The sequence below is a fragment of the Ursus maritimus genome, unplaced genomic scaffold (genome assembly GCF_017311325.1).
Source record: "Ursus maritimus isolate PB19 unplaced genomic scaffold, ASM1731132v1 scaffold_24, whole genome shotgun sequence".
Lineage (NCBI taxonomy): Eukaryota > Metazoa > Chordata > Mammalia > Carnivora > Ursidae > Ursus > Ursus maritimus.
Genome location: NW_024424897.1, coordinates 19,125,585 through 19,145,362, shown reverse-complemented (window position 1 = coordinate 19,145,362; position 19,778 = coordinate 19,125,585). Strand labels below are relative to the sequence as shown.

The window sequence follows — 19,778 nt, the reverse complement described above, 5'->3', positions numbered from 1 at the left end:
AAAATTTACACTGTCTCAGCATGCATTTAACAGTGAGATTTGGGGGGTACCTGGATGGGCCTCTGACTCTTGATTTCAGCCCAGGTCCTGTTCTCTGGGTCGTGGGATTGGTGGGGCTCCACGCTCAGCAAGCAGTCTGCTTCTCTTCCTCTGCCCCTTGCCGTGCTCAAGTGCACTCTCTTTCTCTAAAATAAATAAATCTTTTTAAAAAAAACACAAAGGGGCGCCTGGCTGGCTCAGTTGGTTGAGCATCCAACTCTTGGTTTCAGCTTGGGTTGTGATCTCGGGGTCCTGGGATCAAGCCTCGCATCAGGCTCTGTGCTCAGCACAGAGTCTGCTTGGCTTGTCTCGCTTGCTGTGCTCCTCCCCCCCCCCCCCCACTCACACTCACGCTCTCTTTCTCTCTCAAGTAAATAAATAAATAAAAATCTTTAAAAAACAAAAAAAACCCAAACAGTGAGATTTGTTTTAAGCCACCCACCAGATTGTAAGTAGCAGAAGAGCAGAGACACTGTCTTATTCACTGCGGTGTCTTCCTAGCCTAGCCTGTATTAGGGCTTCACAAGGATTTGCTGAATGACTTACGCAGTTTATAGAACCGGCTCTAACGTATGTTCTCTCTCTCCTTATCCTCTCAACGCTAGCCCCACAGCATGGAACCACAGGTTACTCTAAATGTGACTTTTAAAAATGAAACTCAAAGCTTTCTGGTTTCCGATCCAGAAAATACAACTTGGGCTGATGTAGAAGCTATGGTGAGTGTTACTTGGTTTCTCCATCCTCGAAGCATAATTTTTTCAAAGGTAGCTACTTTTAACTGTGTTGTTTCATAGCTGTCATATTTACCTTTTCTAGGCCTTTTGGAAAATTACTTTTGACAGGGGTTCAGTATTCATATAGGAGATGGGCATCACCACCATCCACCCCCACCCCCCGGGGCACAAACAAATTCTTTAATTTGCAGCTAGGACTTAGAAAAGCTGTTAATTTTAGAAACAGTGTGAGGAATGAACTGGTGTGGGCCCCACCCTAACCAGGCCCCAGCTAATCGTTCTCCTGCCTGAGAGCAGATATGTTACTGTGGTTTGTGAACCATCAAGGATATGACCTATGTTTTGCAAGCTGATTGTTTTTATTGCTAGGTCAGAGGTTGAGTATCTAAAAGTTTATGCAGTGGGGTCCCTGGGTGCCTCAGCTGGTTAAGCATCTTAACTCCTGATCTCAGCGCAGGTTTTGATCTGAGGGTAGTGAGTTTGAGCCCTGCATTGGGTTCCACGGGCGTGGATCCTACTTAAAAAAAGAAAAGGAAAAAGTTGAGCAGAAAAATCTCCCACAGGTGCTTAGCTGCTCATCTCTTGTGTTGTTATCAAAGCCTTTCCGCCTCCTGGTTTGCCCTTTGTACTCTTCTGTTTTTATTTGGTTTGCAGTAGTGAATGTTTTACTTCCTATGCAACTGTGTTTATCCAAGGAAACCCTTTGGTAAAAGCGTGCTTTTATTTGGTTATGTGGTATGATAACTAAAAAGGAACAAAAAAAACGGGCAGACTTCACAAGATGATCTGATCTAGATCTCTGTCTGCAGCAAATACTTCTTTATACTGTCCTAAACAGGTGGTTATCCAGAAAGTTGGGTCTGTTTGTCAAATGATCTGAAAATTAAACACAGTTAGTGTTCTTTTTCTAGTAGTTAAATGAGTTGATAGCTTGCCTTTTTTCTTTATTGTAAATTTTAAATTATTAAAAGGTAATATATGCCCATTATAAGAAGTAAAACAATCCAAACGTCTATAAAGAAAAAGTTACTCTCTACTCCTTCCTCCTTCCATCCACTATTCCCACCTCTTTGGGGTAACCAGTGTTAACAGCCCTGTGTATACTTACCCACATTTTCCATGTTCATACAGATTTCATCCTAGGATCATACTGTAAACATAATACTGCAGGGTGCTTTTTTCCCCCAACAGTGTATTACAGACAGTTCTCAATCCATAGATAAGGATCCGAGCTCATCCTTTTTAAAGCTATGAATTGTCTATAGTACTTTGGTGTTGTCATACCATAATTTAACCATTTCTTACTGAANNAGTGTATCTAGTTTTTTTTTAATTGAGGTATAATTGCCCTATAACATTACACAGGTTTTAGGTGTACAGCATAACAATTCTGTATTTGTATATATTGCAAAATGATCACAGTAAGTCTGGCTAACATCTGTCACCACACGTAGTTACAATTTTTTTTCTTCTGATGAGAACTTTTAAGATCTACTCTCTCAGGAACTTTCAGATATACAGCACAGTATTATCAACTGTATTCACCATGCTGTACATTACATCCCCAGGACTGACTGGTTTTGTAACTGAAGTTTGTACCTTTTACCACCTTCACCCATTTCATGCACCTCCCACCCCCTGCCCCCAGCAACGACCAATGTGTTGTCTGTATCTATGAGTTGATTGTTGTTATTTCACTTACTTAGTGCCCTCAAAGTCAAAAGGGTTTTGTTGTCGTTGTTGTTGTTGTTTTGCTTTTTACCATTGTATAATAAACTACAGGAGAGATCTCTTTGTCTATATAACCTATGCACTGTTCTGTAGGATAGTTTCCCAAAGAGAGATTAATGGGTCACAATGCATGTAATTTTAAATTTTAATAGATACTGCCAGGTGCTTTGCAGAACAATTGTAGCACCTAATAGAAACGTATGACAAGGGGCGCCTGGGTTTAGAGCATCTGCCTTCTGCTCAGGTCATGATCCCAGGGTCCTGGGATCAAGTCCCGCATAAGGCTCCTTGCTCAGTGGGGAACCTGCTTCTTCTCCCTCTGCCTGCCGCTACCCCTGCTTGTGCTCTCTTGTCTCCATCTGTCTCTATCAAATAAATAGAATCTTTATTTTTTTTTAAAGATTTTATTTATTTGTCAGAGAGAGCGAGAAAGAGAGCGTGCGAGCATGCACACAAAAGCAGGGAGAGCTGCAGGCAGAGGAAGAAGCAGACTCCCTGCCCAGCAAGGAGCCGGACACGGGACTCGATCCTAGGACCCTAGGATCACGACCTGAGCTGAAGGCAGATGCTCAACCAACTAAGCCACCCAGGCATCCCTAAATAGAGTCTTTAAAATATATATATATAAAAGAAATGTATGACAGTACCCTAAATTTTTGACAACATTGGATGTTACGGCTCTAAAATTTTTTCACCATTCTGTTGAGATGACATCTCATTGCTTAAATTTGCATTGTTCTGGGGCGCCTGGGTGGCACAGCGGTTAGGCGTCTGCCTTCGGCTCAGGGCGTGATCCCGGCGTTCCGGGATCAAGCCCCACATCAGGCTCTTCCGCTATGAGCCTGCTTCTTCCTCTCCCACTCCCCCTGCTTGTGCTCCCTCTCTCACTGGCTGTCTCTATCTCTGTCGAATAAATAAATAAAATCTTAAAAAAAAAATTTTGTATTGTTCTGACTACCATTACGGTTGAACATCTTTTCATATATTTGTTGGACACATCTGATTTCTCTTGTATGAAATCTCTATACATTTTTGCCCCCTTTTAACTGGGTGGTTAATCTTAACAATTAGCAGTTTTGCAGATGGTCTTTGTGTATTGCAGATAATAACCCTTTGTTATGAGTTGTAAGTAACACCCCCCCCATTCTTTGTCTTTTGACTTTGTTCATGTTTTTTTTTCTTCTATGCCATTTTTGTGTTTAATTTTTATGTAATGAAATATGCCCATCCTTTCTTTTATGACTTCTGGGTTTCTGTTACAACTTGCCTTTTTGATATCTTGATCATATACCATGTACATTTCGTTTGCAGGTAAAAGTTTCATTTGATCTGACCACTATTCAGATAAAATACCTGGATGAGGAAAATGAAGAGGTAAAGTATATGACGGTACCCATGGCCAGGTATCCAGAATAGGGATCTTATTTCTCAAGAGGGATGGTGGATTGAAAAGTTCAGACTAGTGTTTTTTTCATTGTGTAGTGGTTTAAATGTACTTGATAATTGCATGTTCCAAGCCAACAGTGGCATCTGAGATGGAGTTGAGAGATGAGGAAGCAACACTGAAGAAGGAAATTTGAGACATAACTTTTAAAACTATGTAGTGATACAGTTCAAATATATCACAAGCTGCCATTTAGTTTATAGTAACAAAAATAATGGTAAACCTTTATTAAGTGGTGGTTACATGTCAGAATAACAACAATACTATGTATTAGGTGTTGCGTTATTATCTATCTTTTACCCATGAGGAAACTGAGGCCCAGAGACGCTAAGTAACTTGCCCAGAAGCACAAAAGCTTGGAAATAGTAGAGTAGGGGGGTTCATTCCATACCTCCTGGCTCCAGAGCGCAGGCTCTTAACCGCTGTATTATGCTGCCTCTTACTTAATGTACCTAAAATAAAAGGAGGATACAGGAGTTAAGCAATAAAGTCCTCCATTATTCACAGTTAGTTCATGATACTGGAATAGCTGAACCCCAATCTGAGATTGTGCATCTTATCTGTGAGGTTGGTCCTAGTAACAAAAATGTTCAATTGAAGTTTATAACTTCCTGTTGCTTTTGTCCTTTTACAGGTATCCATCAATAGTCAAGGTGAGTTCCTGAGAGACCCTTTTCAGCTTTATTTAAAAGCTTTAGTCTGTTCATGAGCACGTACGTTTCCATTTACACTCAGATCTTGCTGCAATATTTATTTTAGAGTGGAATTTAATATACAGGAAATTGATACCACACTCACTCAGCCATGGGTATTAGTTACATAGTGGATTTTTATTTTGTAGCGGTTTTTTTTTTGTATATAGATTAGTGCCTTTGATTGGACCCTACGGACAGCTTTAATGGAAGGTTCTCTTATATTTAAGATGCTAATCTTCTGAAAATATGCTTCCCAGTTGAACACATACAACTCCGTTCTCCCAGTTTTGCCTTTGTCCCTGACTTGGTATATATATTACTGTCAACTTACGAACATATAAAATGGTATTCCAGAACTTATTTGTAAGATGCTTGGTTGTTCAGAGCTCGGAGCGCCTTTTCCCTATAGGAAGAATATTCTGTTTGAAGGTTAGGCTCCCATGCTAGTCCCCGCAAAGCTTATTTTAACCAGCTCTAATGGTAGTTGATGATGATAATTTTATTGTGCTTCGATTTATTGTGCTTTGAAGACATTGCATTTTTTTTTTCAAATTGAAGGTTTGTGGCAACCCTGCATCACTTTTTCCAACAGCATTTGTTCACTCTGTGTTGCATTTTGATAATTCTCAAAATACTTCAAGCTTTTTCATTGTTATATATATTATGATAATCTGTGATCAGTAATTATGACTTGCTAAACGCTCAGGTGATCTTTAGCATTTTTTTAGAAATAAAGTATTTTTTTAAATTAAGGTATGTACTTTTTTTTTCTTTAGGCATAACGCTCTTACACACTTAATAGATTGTAGATGGTATAAACATTTTTGTATGCACTGGGAAACAAAAATTCATTTGACTTGTTTTGCGATATTCACTTTATTGCAGTGGTCTGGAACGAAACCTGCAATATGTTTGAGGGCTGCTTATATTAACACTACCCGTGAACTCCCTTGCGTCCTGCGCGTCACTGAACCTAGCATGAGGCAGCTGGGTTGAGGTTTCATAGCTGGAAGGCTCCAGTAGCCGGGGAGGGGGCACACACGATGACACGGGACTTAAGAGAGAGAACTAATGTACAAGTAGTTTCTTTTTGCAGTGGGATTGGAAGGGAATTTGTCAGCAGAAAGGTAGCAGCTGTTCATGTATAGGGATTGTAAGCAAAAAATTCTTAAAAGTAAGGATTGGCTGTCCTTAAATAGAATCTTTTGGGCTGGTGAAGAAATATCACAGTGTATGTTCTTTGTCTTTTTAGGGGAGTATGAAGAAGCACTTAAGGTAATAGTCATTTCATTTTATTTTCAAATAATTTTTAAAATATTTATTGACTAGGGGTGCCTGGGTAGCTCAGCCAGTTAGGCGGCTGCCTTCAGCTCAGGTCATGATCCCAGAGTCCTGGGATTCAAGCTCCACATCAGGCTCCCTGCTTCTCCCTCTGTGCCTACCCCTGCTCGTGCTCTCTCCCTCTCTCTCTCTCAAATAAATAAATACAATCTTTTAAAAAAATTTACGGACTAAAACTAGAACCTGAATTCCAGTAGCCAGGGGCAGAAACTAATGAAACACAACAGAACAGATTTTGAGAGAGAATGTGACGAGTAGGGCATACCACTCAGCAAAAGGCAGCTCCTGATAGAAAGGTTCTTTCTAGTTACTGTTTCCTCTCATTTGTGGTCTTGGTATTGCTACTGTAGCATTTAAAAATACAGAGAGGCGCCTGGGTGACTCATTCGGTTGGGCGTCTGACTTGTGATCTCAGCTCAGGTCTTGATCTCAGGGTCATGGGTTCAGACCCCTCATTGGGCTCCACTCTGGGTGTGGAGCCTACTTAAAAAAATAATAGTTAAAAAAATAAAAATAACTCTGTGAAATGATGCTTTCTGGTTCACACTTCTCGTCTCCTTTCTTTACTTTGTTTCCTATAGAATGTTATAGGATAATGCGGGAGAATGTAAGGTACAAACTATTGAGTTCACCATTTTTTGCTTATCAGTAATGATTTAGAGCAATCCTCAAGGTCCCTTCTTTTAAGGCATGCCCAGCTGTCCCTTCATTACCACCTTTGTAATTAAGATTTTTCTTTAAAGTTTGACTATCCTTTATGAACTTCTAGTCCATGACTATCTTCCATACTCACTTTTGGTCTAGGGAGGGAAAGCAAGATTTTTTTTTTGTTTCCTTTTTTAAGTAGGCTCCATGCCCGCTGTGGAGCCCGAGGTGGGGCTTGAACTCACAATCCTGAGATTAGACCTGAGCTGAGGGGCGCCTGGGTGGCGCAGTCGTTAAGCGTCTGCCTTCGGCTCAGGGCGTGATCCCAGTGCTCTGGGATCGAGCCCCATATCAGGCTCCTCCGCTAGGAGCCTGCTTCTTCCTCTCCCACTCCCCCTGCTTGTGTTCCTTCTCTCGCTGGCTCTCTCTGTCAAATAAATAAATAAAATCTTAAAAAAAAAAAAAAAAAGACCTGAGCTGAAATCAAAAGTTGGAGGCTTAACTGACTGAGCCACTCAGGTGACCCAAGACAAGAGTTTTTTTAAACTGGGAGCTGGATTTATCCTTTTTGTTGCCTGGTCGAAATTGCCATTGTGGGTGCCACTGGATTCAACAGTTTAGCCAGTCTTGGTTTTTATTTAGAAATCCTTATTTACCAGCTAGTTGCTTGGTTTTGGACATTCAGGTCCCGCACTGGTTTCTCTTAGTTGAGATACTCATCTCTTAGTAATCTCATGCTTCACAATTTCCTTCTTCCCCAGTTTTCATGTGTTCTTCCTATTTCCTCTTTGCCTTTTTTTTTTTTTTTTTAAGACAGAGTGCAGGGGAGTGAGGGGTTGGGCAGAGGGAGAGAGAATCTTAAGCAGGCTCCATGCCCAGTGCAGAACCCAACTTGGGGCTCAGTCTCACGACCCTGAGACACGACCTAAGCCAAAATCAAGAGTCGGATGCTTAACTGACTGAGCCACCCGGGTACCCCATTTCCTCTTTGCTTTTAAGCTGTTGTATTATGCTGTCCCCCACACCCTTCACCCTTGTCCAACTCAAGTCTGTGGTCTTCAAAACTCAGATTTCCCATAATCACTGCTTACCTGTCTAGTCAGAAATTCAGACCTCGGGGGGTACCTGGGTGGTTCAGTCGGTTAAGTGTCTGCCTTCGGCTCAGGTCATGATCTCAGGGTCCTGGGCTTCCATCAATCCCTGTGGAGCAGGGAGTCTGCTTGTCCCTCTCCCACTGCTTTTGCTCGCTCGCTCTCTCTCTAATAAAATCTTATAAAAATAAAAAAAATCTCAGACCTCGGGAGTCTAGATGTTGTATAAGCCTGCCCTGTCTCAGGAAGCAAGACTCTTTATATACATTTTTACATAGTACTTGCTATATGATATTTAAGATCCCATGTTTATATTTTGACACATTTCATTATAGTCATTTCTTGAGCAATTTTTTCCACAGACTGTACCATACATTTCACTACCAGCCTCTTGGCTTATGGTCTAGAATAGGAGCTGGCAAACTAGCCAGTGGGCCAGCCATGGGTTTTTATAAATAAGGTTTTATTGGAACCCAGCCGTGCCTATTACATATCGTCTGTGGCTGCTTTTGTGCAGACTTGAGAAGAAAACGTATGGCCTGCAAGCCTAAAATATTTATTATGTGGCCCTTTAAGAAAATTTGCTGATCCCTGATCTTAATACCTTTCCAACTTTTTGGCCATAGAATGCTATTTTTAAATGGAAGCTTAAGTCCGATGTATAAAAATAAATAAAAGAACAATTCTTGTCACTGGGTGACAAATGGGGAGATCTAGAAACTGATGGACTTGACCCCTTATCTCTTGGACACTGGAGTACCTTCATGGAACCTCAAATGTTCCCTGAAGTAGAGTTTTCAAAATAGGATTTTTTAGAAGATGCTCTTCAAAAAAAGGTAACCACTCAAGCATGCTTTCCAAAATACTATTCTTTTTTTTTTTTTTTTTTAAAGATTTTATTTATTTACTTGACAGAGATAGAGACAGCCAGTGAGAGAGGGAACACAAGCAGGGGGAGCGGGAGAGGAAGAAGCAGGCTCATAGCGGAGGAGCCTGATGTGGGGCTCGATCCCATAACACCAGGATCACGCCCTGAGCCGAAGGCAGGCGCTTAACCGCTGTGCCACCCAGGCGCCCCTCCAAAATACTATTCTTAATGGAAAAATAAACAGTTATAGGATATAACTTTAAATTTCTTGGGTTCTGGTAGTCTGGGATTGACAATTTTGAAAAGTTGAGATTAAAACCTATAAGTAGGGTCATACATAAAAACCAGTTCAACAGAAAAGTAGTAACCCAGTTAATGAGAACATCTCACCTAATAAAGTGCTATCCTAAACCTACTTTTGCGTTTTTGATAGAAAACCATTCCTAGTTAACATTTGAGGCAAAAAACAGCAGGATGACTAACAGTGTAGTATATGCCATTAGATTTAATAAAATAAAGATATATCCTAATATTTTCAGCGTAAATCACCATACCCCTTCTGTTTAGATGTCTTTGAGGTTTTTCATTTGGGAAAGGAAACTCACACGATATGTTTTTATTTCATAACGTATCCTCTCAGATGGCAGTTAAGCAGGGAAACCAACTACAGATGCAAGTCCACGAAGGCTCCCGTGTTGCTGATGAAGCCCTGCTGCCGCCACCTGTACCAGAAAAGCGGCCAGTCGTGAGGGCAGGGAAGAAGCCACTTGCACATTATTCGTCACTGGTGAGGGTCTTAGGATCAGACCTGAAGACCCCAGAGGAGCCTGCAGCACAGGTACAAAGAGAATGGACCTGTCCCCCTAGTTTTTCTAGCCTTACGTCTCATCGTCTCTGGTGTAACCCTTGAGCTGTCCATCAGAGACTTGGGAGTTACTGTGACCATCTCTGCCTGACTCTCTGAACCTGGTAACTGGGTACTTCTGGAGAAGGGGCAAGAGGGTGATACAGAGACTTTGTTCTCCTTTTATACTCCTTCATACTCTTTATTGGGTTTTGTGTTCTTTTTTTGACCATACCTTTATATTATTTCACAAAAGAAACTTCAAAATACTACATTTCAGGAAAATTATTTTAAACAAGGCTGCCTGGCTGGCTCAGTTGGTAGAACATGCGACTCTTGATCTCAGGGCTGTGAGTTCGAGCCCCACGTTGGGTGTAGAGATTACTTTTAAAAAATCAAAATCTTTTTGAAAAAATAATCATCTTAAACAGAAAAAAAAAAAGCAGCCTCCAAGATCTTGGGTTGTGTTTCCTTGCAGCGGTTTCCACTTGTTCCCCGTGACTCAGACCAGCCTCAAGACAAGCCCCCAGACTGGTTCACAAGCTACCTGGAGACAGTGAGTGTTCTCTCTGATGTAGGTTTTAGCAGCCGTGTGGGCACAGGTGGAGTGTGGGAGAAATAGCTGAACTCAGACGTCTCCTGCCTCTGGCTCAGGAGAATGAGGAGGGATAGCTAATCACTTCTAAACTAGAGCAGCTCCAGTCCAGAAAGCTCCTAACTTCTACAGGGGTGTATCAGAAAAGAGGGAGCCTAATTCTAAGTTTGAGGGGAAGGAACAAGTCTCTATGCTTGAGAAGGAAGAGCTTAGAAATGTACTCATCAAAACAATTTCTTGGTATCCCCTTTGAACCAGTGTGCATGTGGAAAGAATAGGCCTTCTTTTGCCACATTTCTCTCCATTCGTTCGGTAGCTACTAGCTGCTGCTGTTCTTTTACCAGAGACAGGGAGGTGTCTGGTCTGTTTGATCTCTTCAGGCTTTTTTCCAATGTTGGAACTGAGGGGTTTTTTTCCCCATCTTCTGCTCTGTATCCTAGTTCAGAGAACAGGTGGTTAAAGAAACGGTTGAGAAACTGGAACAGAAATTACATGAAAAGCTAGTCCTCCAGACCGCATCCTTGGGTTCTTGTCCATCCGAAGTCTCAATGCCCATTTCAGAGGAAACACTGTTTTTGCCAGAAAACCAGTTCAGCTGGCATATTGCTTGCAGCAGCTGCCAGAGGAGGATCATCGGGGTGCGCTACCAGTGCAGGTGAGCGGTCCCCTCGGAGCTCAGAGCTGTTCGACCACCTCTGAACAGCCTTCCTGGCATTCTGGAGAGGTCGAGGGAGACGGGGCACACACTGTCTCTGCATCACACATGGATAGCAGCTCTAGATTGGAAACAGGCTATTCATCACCCACAAGAAATACTGTTTAAAGGGTAACTGTTCAGATTGATGTGTTCAGATACACATTTGAACTAACAGAGCCAGACAAAGTTCTGTTGCCAGAACAAAATTATATCACCAGGGATTATCTCCCTGTTGTTCCAAATGCTTTCGTATCTTGCTTTCTCCCATAGATTTTCCTTTGAAATGGATACATGTTAAGTGCTGTTACCTCCATTTTACGAGGAAACTTGGGACAGGGCAGGGCCAGGTGACATGCTCAGGTTACCACCTAGCTGGTAATACAGCCAATATGGAAGTCTGGTGTCCTCTCTCTCGACCTCTGGTACTTCCCACTTGCCATGCTTTTCCCCACAGCCTGTGCCCATCCTACAATATCTGTGAAGATTGTGAATCAGGGCCATACGCCCATGACTCCAACCACATCCTACTGAAGTTGCGGAGACCTGTGGTGGGTTCCTCTGAAGCGTTCTCTCAGCCGAGGTTCCCTGCCCCTCGTCTCCCTGCTGCTCTGGAACAAGCCAGGTAAAACCATGAGTACACGGATGGGCATCTTCGTTGTGGTGGTGGGGCATGAATCACAGGACTGCAGACAGTCCCCTTAGTTCCTACACATTTCCAGTTGATGGGTGACCATGGGGACGATGGGCCGAAGCTTATGAGACAGAAGTGAGAACCGTAGAGAGGAGTTAAGCTAGAAGCTGGCACTGATGGAGCGCCCGCTACAGGTGGCTCCGAACAGCTGCAACACTTGTTCATAAGGTTCACAAGGTTTGTTTTTAAAGACTTTCCATTTGTGACCTCACAGGCTCCAGAAACAGGTCGACAAGAATTTTCTTAAAGCAGAAAAGCAAAGGTTGCGAGCTGAGAAGAAACAGCGAAAGGCAGAGGTCAAGGAACTCAAAAAGCAGCTTAAGCTGCACAGGAAGATTCATCTGTGGAGTTCCATCCACGGACTCCAGAGCCCCAGGTCCCCTTTGGGCCGACCAGAGAGCCTGCTGCAGTCAAACACCCTGATGTAAGTCCGGGAGCCCGGGGCCAGGGTGGGCACCGAGGCTGGAGGTCCAGCCTTCCGAAACCAGAACTTCAGCCAGGTTTTTCCTTTTTTTTTTTTTTTTTTAAGATTTTATTTATTTATTCAACACAGAGACAGCCAGCGAGAGAGGGAACACAAGCAGGGGGAGCATGAGAGGAAGAAGCAGGCTACCAGTAAAGGAGCCTGATGCGGGGCTCGATCCCAGAACGCTGGGATCACGCCCTGAGCCGAAGGCAGACGCTTAACGACTGCGCTACCCAGGCGCCCCGTCAGCCAGGTTTTTCTCTTAATCAGCAGTCCTAACAGCCAAACTCTTAAAACTTCCTGTCCTATGGGCACCTGGGTGGCTCAGTCATGTGAAGCATCCAGCTTTGGCTCAGGTCATGATCTCAGGGTCTTGGGATCAAGCCCCTTGTCAGGCCTCCAAGCTCGGTGGTAAGTCTGCTGAAGTTTCTCTCTCCATCTCTGCATACTCGCTAGCATGCACATGAGCGCTCTCTCTCCCACTCAAATAAATAAATCTTAAAGAAGAAGAATTCAAACTTCCTATTCTCTGATCCTAGCATTCTGAAAGAGTGGTTTGGTAGTCACTGTCGACCCTTTAGAGCAGCCACTGAGGTTCCAGACTGGCTGCTGTGCCCTGTCTTCAGTGGAGGCAGTTGTGATCTGACGAGCCTGACTCCAGTTCTTTTATTTATCCACGCTTATCCTCACCATAGCTTTTCAGTGCAGGAGTAAGATTTGTCTTTGTTGTTTAAGATTTTATTTTTAACCAACCTTTACACCCAACACGGGACTCATATTTACAACCCAGAGATCAACAAGAGTCGTGTGTTCTACCGACTGAGCCAGCCAAGTACCCCAAACCTGTTGTTTTTCATTTTTATTTATTAAGATTTATTTATTTATGGGGCTCCTGGGTGGCTCAGTCAGTTAAGCATCTGACTTCAGCTCAGGTCATGATCTTGGGCTCCTGGGATTGAGCCCCCTGTCGGGCTTTGTGTTCAGCAGGGCGTCTGCTTCTCCCTCTCCATCTGCCTCCCCCACTCGCTTGTGCGCTCTTGCACACAAATAAAATCTTTTATGTATTTATTTGAGAGAGAAAGTGAGAGGTGGGTGTGGGGAGAGAGAATCTCCAGCAGACTCCCCACTGAGCATGGAGCTCAACGCGGGGCTTGATCCCACAACGCCGAGATGACCACACTGAAATCAAGAGTTGGATGCCCAACCAACCAAGCCACCCAGGCACCCCTGTCTTGTTTTTTCAAAAATTCTATTAGTATTACTTTTTTTTTTTTTTTTAAGATTTTATTTATTCATTCGACAGAGATAGAGACAGCCAGCGAGAGAGGGAACACAAGCAGGGGGAGTGGGAGAGGAAGAAGCAGGCTCATAGCGGAGGAGCCTGATGTGGGGCTCGATCCCGGATCGCCAGGATCACGCCCTGAGCCGAAGGCAGACGCTTAACCGCTGTGCCACCCAGGCGCCCCTATTAGTATTACTTTTAAAAATATTTTAAGTAATCTGTACCTCCAGCGTCGGGCTCAAACCTACAACTCCTAGATCAAGAGTCACATGCTCCGTTGACTGAGGCAGCCAGGCGCCCCCCTATTAGTATTATTTGTAAGGCAAATGCATTAGTACGTTAAGAGTTACTCTCAGCCTCTCGAACCCCACAGTGTTAGATATTCAGAAGCCATCATACCCAACACAAGTGATTATCTGAATTTCTCTTCAGGTTCCCTTTGCAGCCCTGTGCCCCTGTTATGCCAACCCTCAGTGCAGCATTTGTGGATGAGAATTTGCCTGATGGGACTCACCTTCAGCCAGGAACCAAGTTTATCAAACACTGGAGGATGAAAAATACAGGAAATGTCAAGTGGAGTGGAGACACAAAGGTATTTTCCCTCCCATGGAATGAAGATGAGGTGATTTGAAGTGACAGTGCTCAGCTGACCGGCTTTCTTTCTCTTGTCCCCGTTCTTTTCAGCTCAAGTTCATGTGGGGAAACCTAACTTTGGCTTCTACAGAAAAGAAGGATGTTTTGGTTCCCTGCCTGAAGGCCGGCCATGTGGGGGTCGTGTCTGTGGAGTTCATCGCCCCAGCCTTGGAGGGAACGTACACTTCCCATTGGCGTCTTTCTCACAAAGGCCAGCAGTTTGGGCCTCGGGTCTGGTGCAGTATCATAGTGGATCCTTTCCCGTCCAGAGAGAGCCCTGAGAACATTGAAAAGGGCATGATTCACTCAAGCAAAGCTGATGAGCTCACCTGCCAGCAAGAGGTGAGCACTGGAAGGGGAGACTAACGCTCCTCAGCCCACTCACAGCTGGCCTTTGTCCAGAAATCAGGAAGGGTAGCTCCTCCCCCAGCACCCCCGTGTGCTTGCATTGGGCCCATTCCTCAGGCTTTGTTTGCATGTCCTTAGGATCTTAGTGCAGGCATCCCTCAGTGCTCTTATATCTTTGTAATGATGTTCCGCCAGCCTCTCTGCTGCACGTGGACAGACACGGCTGCCTGGCCTGTTGAATGGCCGGACTGATGTTCCTGAACATCCCATGCGTGTGTTCCCTAAATACTGAGGAAGCCTTGCCCTTGTTTTTAGTTGTAGTTTTTGTAAGCAACTTCCCTTAATTAAAAAATCATTCCTTTTTTTTTTCTTCCCCCCCTCCCCAACCCCCCCAAGTGGTGGAGCACTGTTTCTTAGGGCATTTTACTGCTTAGATTTAGTTAACCAAAGTTAACGTCCTCTTTATTGACAACTGTTACTATGGTTAATCTCACTTGTCATTAAAGGAAGCTGGTGGGGATTCCTGGGTGGCTCAGTTGGCTAAGCATCTGCTTTCAGCTCGGGTCGTGATCCCAGGGTCCGAGCCCCACATCAGGCTCCTTCCTCAGTGGGGAGCCTGCTTCTCTCTCTGCCTGTCATTCCCCCTGCTTGTGCTCTCTGACTATCTTTAAAAAAAAAAAAAAAAAAAAAGGAAGCTGGTGAAGGAGGTCGTACATGAACACACTGTATTATTTTTGCTACTTTTCTATAAGTCTAAAATGATCTCAAAACAAGTTTTAAAACATGTTGAGGTACAGCAGTATTTTGGTTTTTAGGGAGGCAACTGTCAGTTTACCTTTTGAGTTCAGTTGAGAGCCTAAAATTTGTCCCAATGGTTTGTCTGTATAGGAAACTTTTCTGGCTAAAGAAGAAATTCAGCTTGATGAAGCAACTGAGCAGACCAAAGGGACAGGAGCTTGCATCCCACAGAAGACAAAAAATGTTGCCAGCGAGAGGGAGCTCTACATCCCATCTGTGGACCTTCTGACTGCCCAGGTGGAAGACTGAGCACTTTGGGGGGCGAGGGACAGAAGGCAGTGGAGAAAGAGTCCTTACCCTGTTGAGAAGGTGGTCTAGCCACAGGCGGTACCCGGCGAGTTAGAGATCTGCCCACTGGATCTAGTCAGATGCATTGAATAGCAAGGGCTGTGGAAGCAGGCCTCTAGATGTTTCTTCTCTGAATTGGGAACTCAGTCTTGGGCTTCCCCACAGCTTCCCTTTAGTCGCCTCTGTGTTTCTGCTTTTCGGGTTCACTTTCACCCCCACTGCATTTTCTCTCCTTCCTGCCACTTGGTTATTTGGACATCTTGTTCCCACTTCAGTCTTCTTGACTTCACTTGACTGAGGTGAGGCATGAATTTGAACAGAGTCCAGGAAGGTGTGGAGCTCAGTGGCCTACAAGTCCCCCTCAAGACAAAACCTGGCTTCAGCATCCACTCCAAGTAGCCTAATATTGTGCTTTCTGTCCTCAGGACCTGCTGTCCTTCGAGTTGTTGGATATAAACATTGTCCAAGAATTGGAGAGAGTGCCCCACAATACTCCCGTGGGTAAGAATGTCATTCATCCCCTGTTGTTTATTAACAGACACAAAAGTGTTACACCCTAGACGCCGGTAGTGAGAATTTTATTCTGAGGAAATACATGGCAAGGATTTCTCCTATGGTGTGACATTAAAACCGCACCCATAGGTCTATTTTCCTTCTCTTCCCTGTTGTCGATCAGAGTTAAGACATGTTTGTGCAAGGCTTCTCCACCATAAAGGGACCCTTGAGGCACCTGGCTGGCTCATTTGGTAGAATGTTTGGCTCTTGGTCTTGGGGTTGTGAGTTCAAGCCTCATGCTGGGTGTAGGGATTACTTAAAATCTTGCGGGGGGGCTCTTCTCCATTTTTCTCTAAACGTTATGTTCTTTTATTCTTTTACATTCCTGGTTCTCTGTCTTGGCCATGGTTTCTCAGGCCAGACAACTGTGATCCTTCCTGCATTCATTGATCTGAGATACTTCCACACCTAATGGTCTGCAGAAATTATTTACAACAGGCCTTGAAGCATACCTAGGTTTATTTCAGCCCTGCAGGGGGCAAGAAGCCTGTGAGCTATTGCTTCTAGACACTGACCCTTAATGATGTGTTGCTCTGTTGTTGTTGTTGATGGTTCTTCTGTCTTCATTCTCCAGATATGACTCCCTGCATGTCTCCTCTGCCGCATGACAATCCTTTAATAGAGAAGCCAGGCTTGGGGCAGATACAGGAAGAGAGCGAAGGGGCGGGATTTAAAGTGCTTCCCGGTAAGGGGATAAATATTTGTCACGTATTCTCATTGTCCCCTTATGTATCACACCGTCTTCACACACACTCCCTCCTACCTTACCTTAGCACGTCAGCGGGTTTTCTGTGGCCTCTCGTCTTGTGAAGTCTCCTCACCTTCACATGGAGCCAATCGAAGCTGTTCCTTAGCGTGGGACGTGACTAGAGGGAGCTCCCCGGCAGCAAGTACAGTCAGGGCTCGTGTCTTTCAGATCCCGCAGCGTCAGCCAAGAGGAAGGCTCAGAGCACGGCCTCCGTGGAGGAAGCAGAAGACGACCTGAGTGGGACCCAATTCGTGTGTGAGACTGTAATCCGATCCCTTACCTTGGACGCTGCCCCAGACCACAACCCACCTTGCAGACAGAAGGCCCTGCACAGTGAGTGTCCCCGAGTTCCCGCAGTGAGCAGCACGGTGTCTGAACTGTGACTGCCCGGCCCGCGTAGGAGGAAGGGCTCTGCTCCACTGAGCCTGGTGGTTGGGTGAGCTTTGTTAGGGTCTGGATCGTGGTGGTTTCTGTAGACTCCACACACTTGGCCTGAGCGTTTTAATTCTAGCCTCAGAAGCAAAGCAGCCACCAGAACCCATTTTCACACTTTTCTGAGGCACAGAATCACAGCTGAGTGACTCACGCACAGCAGCCACGTGTGCTGCCTGGATCCTGTGCGGAGGAGACTGCCTGTAAGCTGACCGAGCTTCGGCAGAGACCTCCACTGGCCGCTGAGTGGTGTCCTTTCTCCAAGGACACAGGCCAGGAAGTAGTGGGCAGAAGCAGGAGTACCAAACTTAGTTTCCCAAGGTTAAATTCTGCTGTCATCAATTTCCTTTATAACAAGAACTTCTAGATAACTGGATAGGTAGAGACCATACTATGTATTTCTAGAACTATCCAAAACTTCAAATTCTAGTGCATCAAAATATGGGAAAATTTCTTGCGTTTATTATAATGAAATGGGATCTTATACCTTTAAATACGATTTGTCTCACTTTTGTTTAAAATACAGTCATTTCCGGGGCGCCTGGGTGGCTCAGTCGTTAAGTGTCTGCCTTTGGCTCAGGGCGTGATCCCAGCGTTCTGGGATCGAGCTGCACATCAGGCTCCTTCGCTGAAAGCCTGCTTCTTCCTCTCCCACTCCCCCTGCTTGTGTTCCCTCTCTTGCTGGCTGTCTCTCTGTCAAATAAATAAATAAAATCTTTTAAAAAAATAAAATATACTTATTTCCCTCCCCCCCACTTACGTACAAATACATAAAAATGTTTGTAGTAGTTATCTCTGATAGGATTATATTTCCTTCATCCTTGTTTTGCCAATTTTCTGCCATGACTCTCCATTACTTAGCAAAGAGGAGGAGGAAAGTAGGCATACAGTCCTGCAGTACTCACTACCTAACATTTTCTCTTGTTATAGCGCCGTTAGCTGATACATCCGTTTTGATTTGTCTTTAAGATTCATGGCACTTCTCAGGAGCCTTGGTGTTTCTCTGTACCTCGTGAGCTTCGGTTCTGGCTTTGCCTTGGCTTCAGACTTAGAATGTGGCCATTACTGGTTCTAGTGGCAGCCCTTTCCCTCTGGCCACCCCTCTCCTCTGGCTTTCATGATTATAGCTTATGACCCACAAGGCTTTATCAGGTAAGGGTAGCACTGGGAGCTGCTTTTAGCTTATAGCTTAAAATGGATTGCTTTCCTCCTTTAGTGAAGTTTGCCTCCCCTGAAGAGGGACCACTTGGAGATCAGCGGGAGGAGGCTGTCCATAGTGCCAAAGAAGCTGTTGTGGAAGAGGAGGAGGAAGACGAAGAGGAGGATGAGCTCAAAGATGAGGTTCAGAGTCAGTCCTCTACTTCCTCAGAGGATTATATCATCATCCTGCCTGAGTGCTTTGACACCAGTCGCCCCCTGGGCGACTCCATGTACAGCTCTGCGCTCTCACAGCCAGGCCTGGAGCGAGGGGCTGAAGGCGAACCTGGGCTGGAGGCTGGGGAGAGAGTCCCTGCAGGGGAGAACCAGCGGCAGGAGCAGAGCATCAACGACATCCTCATGACCTCACAGACTCTGGACACAGTGCCCCTTACCCCAGAGGTGGTGGGGCCTCCGCCACAGCTGTCCAGGTACCATCCACACCCCCCTCAGCGGGGCTCTTCTTCACGGGTGGAATAGGGAGGAAACAACTCAATCTCTTTGTCAGTCAGAAAAAGAGACTTTTTCCCGTAGGAAAGTCTGCATTTAGATGAATAAAAGTCGTATTTCTCAGAATTTGTGGATTCTGAATTTAAAACTGTGCTTGTTCTTAATTATCTAAGTATAGTCTGTCTACTTCTGTTTTGATCATTGAGAGCCAGTTTTTTTAGTTTGGCTTGGTTTGTTTTTTTGCTTTTGCTCCCAAAACCGAGGATCGAAGAGAGCCAGTTTTTAAACACGTACATCCCTGGACCTTCCTTCCCCATTCTACTGACTCAGCGGTAAAGGGAGCAAAACTCACTCTCATGTTAACCCAAAGTATAATAGGAAGTCATCTACTATGAAAAAAATATATTCTTCATCATCTGATTATTTTTCATCATCTGCTGATGTGTGTCATTGTTCTGTCATGGTATGGCAGATGGTGGAGCCTTGACTAGGATTTACATCACTCTCTCTCGGAGCTAGACATTTCCCTCAGTTAGTACCACTTATGGGGGGTGGGGGTTGGGGGACCTGACTCAAGCCGGTCTCTCTAGCTTGACTGTGGCTACAGAGGAAAACCAGAAGTAGCATGAGCCCTTCCTCCCTGATCCCTACATTCGGACATGAGATGTGGATCAGAAAAATGAAGCCTTTGTAGACAATCTGCCACAGCTGTGCCACGTGTGGTTTCTCCAGCGTTCCCATAGGTGCCTCTTCCACTGATTTTCGATGTTGTGTCTTTCTGAAAGGAGCCCTCCTTGTGCGCAGCCGGATGGTTTCCCAGAAGTAGATGTACCAGTTACCATACCAGAAGTGTCTTCAGTCCCCGATCAGATCAGAGGAGGTAACGACCAGCCTGAGCTTGATGTCTTTTTCTGTGCTCCTAACAAAACCAGGCATAAATAGGCACTCTGTCTTTGTGATTCTTGGCATGATTCGGAAACCTGCCCTTGTCTTTTTTCTGTGGCCCTCCCTCACATTCTTTTCTGTTCTCTAACTTCGTATTAAACGAGACCTCACAGAGGTGGGCATTGTGCTACAGTGGAAAGAACACAGGCTTTGGAGCTAGACCAGTCTAGGTTCCAGGCCTGGCTCCCCCTTTCCTCACTGTTTGACCTTGAAACGGTTCA

General features: G+C 44.6%; 1 protein-coding gene across 4 annotated transcripts in view; it reads left to right on the top strand.

Annotated features, from left to right (window-relative positions):
• The window catches only part of NBR1 (NBR1 autophagy cargo receptor), a 29,592-nt gene that overhangs the window by 3,749 nt on the left and 6,065 nt on the right, over positions 1 to 19,778 (top strand). For 2 of the 4 annotated variants that reach the window (XM_008701331.2, XM_008701330.2), the window contains exons 2-18: positions 645 to 755; positions 3,816 to 3,878; positions 4,583 to 4,601; positions 5,896 to 5,918; positions 9,229 to 9,426; positions 9,911 to 9,988; positions 10,468 to 10,682; positions 11,179 to 11,346; positions 11,630 to 11,839; positions 13,596 to 13,755; positions 13,848 to 14,138; positions 15,033 to 15,179; positions 15,656 to 15,731; positions 16,360 to 16,470; positions 16,702 to 16,866; positions 18,182 to 18,593; positions 19,398 to 19,492. In XM_008701331.2, the coding sequence (XP_008699553.1) occupies positions 654 to 755; positions 3,816 to 3,878; positions 4,583 to 4,601; positions 5,896 to 5,918; positions 9,229 to 9,426; positions 9,911 to 9,988; positions 10,468 to 10,682; positions 11,179 to 11,346; positions 11,630 to 11,839; positions 13,596 to 13,755; positions 13,848 to 14,138; positions 15,033 to 15,179; positions 15,656 to 15,731; positions 16,360 to 16,470; positions 16,702 to 16,866; positions 18,182 to 18,593; positions 19,398 to 19,492 (2,533 nt within the window). In that variant the 5' untranslated portion in view covers positions 645 to 653. The remainder of the gene's footprint in view (positions 1 to 644; positions 756 to 3,815; positions 3,879 to 4,582; positions 4,602 to 5,895; positions 5,919 to 9,228; positions 9,427 to 9,910; positions 9,989 to 10,467; positions 10,683 to 11,178; positions 11,347 to 11,629; positions 11,840 to 13,595; positions 13,756 to 13,847; positions 14,139 to 15,032; positions 15,180 to 15,655; positions 15,732 to 16,359; positions 16,471 to 16,701; positions 16,867 to 18,181; positions 18,594 to 19,397; positions 19,493 to 19,778) is intronic. The other 2 variants (XM_040640556.1, XM_008701333.2) reach the window with 2 other exon arrangements.